Raw genomic sequence first — 8,214 nt, 5'->3', positions numbered from 1 at the left:
TCACCTCTGCCATGTGTAACATAACGCTAATGATGGCTGATAGCTGAAACGCGTCCCATGTATTAAAAAGATGAAAGGACATTATGAGTGCTGCCATTTCTTTCGACTAACACTAGACAGACAGCACCTGACACAACCCCATACAAACAAGCCTGGACTGTTCTACTGAGACTAGTGAAGTGACTAAAAAAAATAGAATGTTTAAGAGCGACCATCTACACAGGTGGTAACATTTACACTGAATATATCAAACATGTTTTATAAAAGTATATGATAAATTTTTAGATGTTAAACTTGGTATTGAGGTCAAAATTACATTCTGTTTGTGACAACACTACTGCAAACACTATTGCCTCCTGACTTTCCTATATTGAAAGATGATAATGCTAAACTGATGAAGCTAAACAAATTCAAGGTTGGTTTCATAAACAGCACATGAGGTCAAATGCCTTCCATGAAATCCCCACTCATCAGATCATTGAACTTTAATGGGAAGCTCTGGAGCACAGTGTGAAGTACAGCACATTTCTACCTGCTTCATTTCTGAAAGAACTGGAGGCTTTCCTTCTTTAAGAATGGTATGATCAGTTGAACTGAAACAGGTCTGGTCTGTCTTAAAAGAATTGAAATTGTCTTAAATTGAATTAAAAGAATGTTTTTTTCACTTAATAAATCTGAAAGTTCTCAGTAACAAAACATCAGAAGTGCTTTGTATTGTCTTTACAAAATAATTAACAAATTAGAAGGGTTTTTACCCCAGTACAGCCAACTCACTAGCCTCTCCACCCACCATGGTTTTCACTGCTGAGACCCATTACCTTGTTAAATTGTTCTGAGGTAGCATGGATGTCTGGTTATATGTTTTACAGAGAGGGATGAAGTTGAACTTGACATACATAAAAGTGACGCATTAACTGAAACTAAACAAGTTTTAACTTGTCATGTAAGAGAACACAACATCATGAGTCAGTTGGGTGTTTACAGCACAGTGAGTCTGCATTAGATCCTCATTATATAGCACTGACAAGAGTATTTTCAATATTATTGGAGATTCTGTGAGTGTGGACAGCTGTCGAGTTTATACTAATTTATTGCTGTATTATTATCATATCATCAGCATTATTGGCAGTACCACTGATGCTTAGGATGTTGGGGTCACAATATGCCCACCTCCTTAGTAGCACAGGAGTCTTACCTGGATGGACAGCCTATTTTCATTTTATACCATTTTGTATTTGTATTTACCAATTTTATAGTGAAATGTCAAGTTACAAGTTTTGTTTTATTTGTCATATGTAGGTTAACACAGGGTCAACAATACAATGAAAAGTACTGGGCGAGAGTCAGGTCAGCTCAGCAGATAAGGTGACACGATAAGCAAAAAAAAATTTACAAAATATAAGCAAAATACTAACAAAATATAGCAAAATACAAAAAAAATATAAATATTAACAGAATATATACGCAGCAACGTTGGTGTTGCTGGTGTTGCAGGAACAACAGTGCATTTGCGTCTGTGTGTGTGTGTGTGTGTGTGCAATGTCGTTTGGAAAGTTGGCTATTCCCTGGAAATCCCTGACCTGGGCCTTTCACTCCTGCTTTTTCCTTCCCCTTTGTTTTGAGATCTATGTACATAAAAGTGACAGTGTATTGCACAGAGGGTGTGTATCAGTCCTGGTTGAATAGCAGCAGTCCGTGGAATAGTGCAATTTTTATCTAAATAGTGCAGACAAGCAGAAATGTAATGAGGGGTACCAATTTTATGAGTTCAGAAGCCTGATGGCCTGGTGGTAAAAACTGTTTTTAAGTCTGGTGGTGCGTGCAGCCATGCTCCTGTATCGTCTACCAGACGGTAGCAAGGAGAACAGTCTGTGTGCTGGGTGGCTGTGGTCCTTGATGATATTGTGTGCCTTCCGCAGGCGCCGCTGGTGGAAGATGTCCTGAATGGCAGGGAGTCTGTTGCCAGTGATGTGCTGTGCCACTTTCACTACACTCTGTAGTGATTTGCGACTGTGGGCAGAACAGTTTCTGTACCAGACTGTGATGCAGCCAGTCAGCAAGCTCTCGATGGTGCTTCTGTAGAAGTTTGTGAGGATGTTGCGTTCATACCAGACTTCCTCAGTCTCCTCAGGAAATACAGCCGCTGGCTTGACCATAATATGAGTCAAGAACAGAAGAGGAAGAGTGATCACATGTTTGGTCAAAACTGCTCACATGGTAGTCAGTCATAGACATGAGACAAGGACAAGGAAGCTGATCCCATCATTGTACTTTTCTCAGTCATCAAGAGAGGCTCTCACAGAGACAATGTCTGGCAGTGTTTATAAGATTAGGTACTCCGTGATTTCTCTATAAGGTAAACTATTTCAATCTTTAATATTATAGAAGAAATATTTGTTTCTTATCCAGTCATCAAGGTAATCAGAACTACAAGACAAAGATGGACATAGTTTGAAAATAGATTAACTGATAGACAGGAGTTTAGAATGAACTTTTTGAAAGCAACTAAACAACTGCTAAAGAAAAAAAAAAAAAACACTCACAAACTAAATGTCTTCCTTTCCTGACAGGCATGGGACCAGATGGAACAGACTGCTGTACTCTATAAATGTGGATACTGCTCACAGTTCTTTCAAGTGGACAAACTGGACAATGGATCCTTTACATCAATCAACCTCAACTCGGCAGTGTTCCTGTATTTTCTGCTGTCAGTTCTTACTTAAGAAAAGCAGAAGGACAAAATTCAATTGCTGGGAACCAAAGCTGTGGCTACAAAAAGGAGGGGCCTCGACATAATGGGATTGTCTCAGTCTCAGCCACTAAGTTTATATGAGAAATCACCTGAGAGTGACATTTCAGACCTTCATGTCTCAGGTTGACACTATTACACAGAGATGTTGTTGTTAATGACATAATGACACTCAGTCATTTTTCATTTCATATTTCTAACATAAGACAAGTGCTTCTTCAGTTTTGCATCTCTTGGAGCTTCTTCATGTCACACAGAATGAATGGATCTCACATAAAAATGTGTGAGTCAAGTTACTCGCTTTGGAAACTGTTCAAAACCACTTCTTCTACAAGAGATTACTTGGATTGTTACATTACTGGACCACACATGGCTTATCGGACATTCTCATTACCAAACACGTGAAGCAGCTTTTCCAAACACTTTGGAAAGAATCAGGAAAAGAGATACTACTCAGCATCCCAGGTAAGCTGACATGAGATCATTAATTAATGTGTAGTAGATTCCCTTTAAGTTCTTTAGAGGTGTTATTTATTTATTCTGATAACTGTATGGACAGACCTTATCTGAAAGAGTAACTTTTTTTTAAAAATCAGATTTAAGGGAAAGGTTTTAAAAAAAATTACACAAAATTGAATTGTAATTTTACCAAGAATATTTGTAGAACTTCATCTCACGTCGCCCCACGTTGTGCCACGTTGACAATGTCCGCTGTGTACGTGAAGTTACATGGGCGGAGGAAGTGACGTTAATATGTAAAAATCATCTAGCTAGCTAAAGAGCTAGGCTAATCCATCGTGCTTGTGAAAAATTTGACGGCAAATCATATGTCTGAAATACAGCTGATATCTGAAATGGTGAGTGTTGATGGCATTTGGATGATTGTTTATGTATTTCTGTATATGTATTTATGTATTGTTTAAATGTAGATCTTTGCCCATACCACTTACCAACAAGATAGAATGAGTTTGCGTATGCCGTTATGACACCATCACAGTAGGCCGCAAACAAACAAGCTCTACTTCAAATAACAAAAAAGTACTTCAAAAATGTATATTGTTGCCAAATATTAAGAGCTACTAAGCTGGTTATTCTACGACCACTGTTTGATTAAACAACAGGCTCTTCCAGTATGCCATAGCTACCGGCTAACAAGGTCGGCGTCTCGTATGCTAAACTGGCTCAGACATCTTTCAGACCACCTGTTCCTCCTGACGCGTACAGTAGACCTCCTAATGTTCTTTTGTCTTTGGATTGGATATGTGCAAAAACAACATAGAACTGAATTCAGAGGGATAACTCTCTAATTCAGAGTTTAATTGCCATTGTGTTTGCTGCTGTATGACTCACCGCTCAGACACACATGGACAGCAACACAAAGACACACACCAAGAGGAATAATTATTCAACTATTTTTCAATTTAAAATATCACTGATCTGCTGTTTTTTCACATATGAATTACAGGACCAGAACAGAGAAGTGGATGAATTGTCTCTGCCAGTGAGTAAAATTATTCAGTTTCGCTCACTTTTTTCCCTCATGTATGCACCACAACATATGTTTTATAGTTATTCATACTATACTATAGTGTGTTAGTTTCTTAATTAGCACTCACACACACACACACACACACACACACACACACACACACATTAAACATAAACATCTTTGATACTGCAGCCTGGTTATAGTTTACCATGAAATACTGATAATTGGAAAAACTGTACCCCTGTTCACCATTCTCTATCACTATTCCCTTTTTAGGTCCAGTGTGAAGCTGACCAAGCTGGTTTGAATGGAGTAGTGGTGTTTGGGGATCTCACTTTTCCCTTTCGCCCTGTAAGTAAACCTACATAGGTGCTGAGATTTCTGGCAAAAACAATACAATAATTTGACTTAAAATATCTTAACTCAAAGGAATAGTTCAGCCCAAAATGAAAATTCAGTCATTATTTACTCACCCCCATGTCAGTCGAAGCTCCATTGAAGTTTGTAGGACCACCAAACACATAGCAAGTTAGCCTCTGTGGTTCTATCTCAACCTTCTCATAAGCTATTGAATTTAACGGAGCCATCTTTTCACAGGTCCAAAAAAAAGCACAAGATATCCACCAAATTTCTCACAAACAGCTCATGCAGCATAATAAAGTGTTTTGTAGCCAAACAATTGCACAGCAGGTCTGAAAGTCCAATATTTAGCTTATTATCACCTATATTTTCCTCACTGGCGATGCTCTGCTGGTGGACACCCTTCAGTAGCAAGCAGTCTTCCACCAGAGCGCTGTAGGTTACATGTGCAACCAGAGCATTGCCACTGACGAAAATATGAGAGAATGAGGTAAATGTTGGACTTTTGGCCGCACAGTGCAATCTTTAGGCTACAAAACACTTGAATTATGCTGCATGAGCTATTGGACATTTCATGCTTTTTCTTTTGGAGCTGTAAAAAGATGGCTCTGTTAACTTCAATAGTTTGAAGGAAGGCTTAGATGAAACTACAGGGGTGAACTCACTGTGTGTTTGGTGGTCCTACAAACCTGAAATGGAGAAATAATTAAATCTTAACCCTAAGGCAATACTCCGAAATCCTCCTGTAGGTGTAAACTCTAAGACACTAAAATTGTAATCTTGGGTGAGTATATGACTATAATGTAAAATATCATTGATCTGCTGTTTTTTCACACAGGACACACAGGACCACAACACAGAAGTGGATGAATTGCCAGTGAGTAAAATTATTCATTCTCGCTCACTTTTTTCCCCTCATGCATGCACTCCAACATATCTGTTTTATAGTTATACATACTATATTGTCTTAGTTTGTTCATCAGCACTTCACACTCACATACATACACTCAAAAATGCACATGCAGGCACACACACACACACACACACACGTAATAAACAAACATCTTTGATATTGCAGACTGCTTATAGTTTACCAAGAAATACTGAACATTGGAATTAAAAACAAAAAATTGTACCCCTGTTCTCCATTTTCTATCACTATTCACTTTTTTTTTAGCATCAGTGTGAAACCGACCCAGATGGCTTGAATGCAGTGATGGTGTTTGGGCATCTCACCTTTCCCTTATGCCCCGTAAGTATACCTACGCATCAAAGTTAGCTTGTTATTTTTCAGAATGCAAACTACATAACATTTGAATTATGTTGCAATCATTTTAGGGTGATTAACTTTATATGTCTTAAGGTCAATCAACATGCTGATCTTACATTAACTTCTGCTTTTATTCCCCTTTTTCAGACCCCATCTGCTGACAACTCAGCTGGTTTAGCTGAAGCAGCGGTGAGAACTGGTGAGAAACAGGCAGACTAGTGCCACACATTTAATCAATCAATGAGGGGACTGTCCTCTGTGCTATTGATAAATCATTATTGAGTGAAATGAACCAGTGGATTTCCTGGCTTATTTTTTAATTCAGTGTTTTTCTGTGTTTTCAGAAGAGATACATCATCAGGAGCCGGACCTTGCCTGTGAGGTCTGTCTGGACGAGGAAGCAAAGACTGTGTGTCAGCTCTGTAGACACCTGGCGGCATGCGAGACGTGTGATGCACTTCTGAATCAGTGTCCCTACTGTCTATGTGAGATCGCAAGCCGAGTGACCGTCCATCGGTAATTATTGGTGTTCATACTTTTGTATACCATGGATTACAATGTAGAAATGCTCTGCCAGAAAGTACCGGAAATTGCATCATCATCGTCATTCATCAATCATCTTGACTGATTACCTGCATTTCAGGGGCAACATTGAAGATGCTGATGATGAACACGGACGAGGACGAAACCTTTTCAGGTCAGTTTCATATTTTCTTTTTACTTTGTGAAGATTCAGAGAATTACCATTTGGGTAACTATGATAGTTATCATAGTTATTATTCATTACCATGAAAAGTGACTGCAAGATTTGTCTGGGCAAAGAGACACAGGAATTTCTAACTGTTGGTGAGCTTTGAAAATTGTGAAGTTGCAGGTCTTATATGATGGTTAAAAAATCTGTGATGGTAACATTTTTCCAGCAAGGAAAAGTAGTTTTATATTTTGATATAAAAATTAGAAAATATTGTTTATATATATATATATATATATATATATATATATCATTTATTGTGTATGATGATGGAGAATCAGCTAACAAGGAGACAAAGTCTTTGTGACTTACATCCAGATAAATGAAAACAATTTGACTTAAATAATTTCTCTGTGTACATTATGTTCACATTATGTAATGCACATTCCAGTGTGATATGAATGTATGACAGAAGTGTGAGCAGCAGACCTAACAAAACTAATATACACAGGTTTATGAGAACATATTGCAGTCACTTCATTCATCACATTCTCCATTCATCTGACACACACACACACACAACACACACATCAGTGAGTGTATGTAGAGTATTAGTCACTGATGTGTGCTCTATGAATTTGTCAAGCAGAAAGATAATTAACTGGGCCGTGAGATAAAGAAGAGTTTAATATCGCATAACTCACTCACCTGCTGCTAACTCCATCTAATCATTTACAGCCTGAATACATTTCTACCCTAAATTTATGTTTTGTTTTTTGTTGCACTTTATCCATATTCATTAGTATTCATAAACTGTCAACATTTTTGGTTGTTCATTCGTTAAGATAGAACAGAGCAGAAGAGGATAGAGGTGAAGATAAGAAGAGTATATTGCATTACTCATTGATAACTCCGTTTTCATCATCTACAATCTGATTACAATATTTCTATCCATTTTTTATTAAGATTTTGGGTAGAGCAGCAGAAGAGGACAGTACAGACTGACAAGGTTTTGAGTGGAACTAAACTTTATCATCCCGGGACCCAATAAGGGGTTATACCTCCTGTTTAAAAAAAACCTCAATGATAAACACTCCGAAGACATCAAGTGTTGAAAGTTTTATTTTATTTTGAGTATTTGTTTATTTTCAACCACTTTTTAATCACTTCTAATTCATGTTATTCCTAATTTTATTTTACATCTGTTTTGCGCTCCCCCCTGTTCTCCTGTCCTCTTCTTCTCTCTTATTCCCCAGGTGTCCTGAATGGGTGACTGACTGCACCTGTGCCCTTCCCTTTAAAATGACTCCTGAAGAAGATTGAGGAGGACTCCCCAACTCCCCACACTTTTATTTATACAAATTTTTTGTAGTTTTTTTGTTGTCTTTAATTAATTTAACTTAATAAATGATATCTTTTTGTAATGATAACTCTGTGCTGTCATTGCAACACTCTGCCCTTAGTGAGTTAGCGCATTTTTTTTTGTTCGATGGACACAGTTTTGCCTATAAGGCAAAAACAACTGCCAGATTTTTGACCGGACCTTGCCGTGGTAGGAGAGCCTTTAAACAACAACAAAAACATTAGCCCCGTCCCACTCATGTGTTTTTGAATGCAGAAAACGTCGTGGCTGTTTCACTCAACTACCGTTTGGG

At 38.0% G+C, this 8,214-nt stretch overlaps 1 protein-coding gene across 1 annotated transcript; it reads left to right on the top strand.

The window, feature by feature from the left end:
* Positions 1-2,955: 2,955 nt before the first annotated feature.
* On the top strand, positions 2,956-7,989 carry LOC144542139 (uncharacterized). Its single transcript, XM_078287764.1, has 9 exons — positions 2,956-3,214; positions 4,215-4,250; positions 4,515-4,589; positions 5,437-5,475; positions 5,776-5,850; positions 6,016-6,067; positions 6,213-6,384; positions 6,512-6,565; positions 7,816-7,989. Exons 5-9 carry the CDS (start codon positions 5,815-5,817, stop codon positions 7,880-7,882), a joined length of 381 nt encoding a protein of 126 aa, XP_078143890.1. The 5' UTR covers positions 2,956-3,214; positions 4,215-4,250; positions 4,515-4,589; positions 5,437-5,475; positions 5,776-5,814; the 3' UTR covers positions 7,883-7,989.
* The last annotated feature ends 225 nt before the right edge of the window (positions 7,990-8,214 follow it).

The sequence above is a fragment of the Centroberyx gerrardi genome, chromosome 13 (assembly GCF_048128805.1).
Source record: "Centroberyx gerrardi isolate f3 chromosome 13, fCenGer3.hap1.cur.20231027, whole genome shotgun sequence".
NCBI classification, from domain to species: domain Eukaryota; kingdom Metazoa; phylum Chordata; class Actinopteri; order Beryciformes; family Berycidae; genus Centroberyx; species Centroberyx gerrardi.
This window is presented reverse-complemented; position numbering and strand designations above follow the sequence as displayed.

Coding starts and splice junctions, on each gene's coding strand:
- LOC144542139 (XM_078287764.1), top strand. CDS start 5,815: ATGGTGTTTGGGCATCTCACCTTTCCCTTATGCCCC. Junction 5,851..6,015: donor TCACCTTTCCCTTATGCCCC/GTAAGTATACCT, acceptor CCCCTTTTTCAG/ACCCCATCTGCTGACAACTC. Junction 6,385..6,511: donor AGCCGAGTGACCGTCCATCG/GTAATTATTGGT, acceptor CCTGCATTTCAG/GGGCAACATTGAAGATGCTG.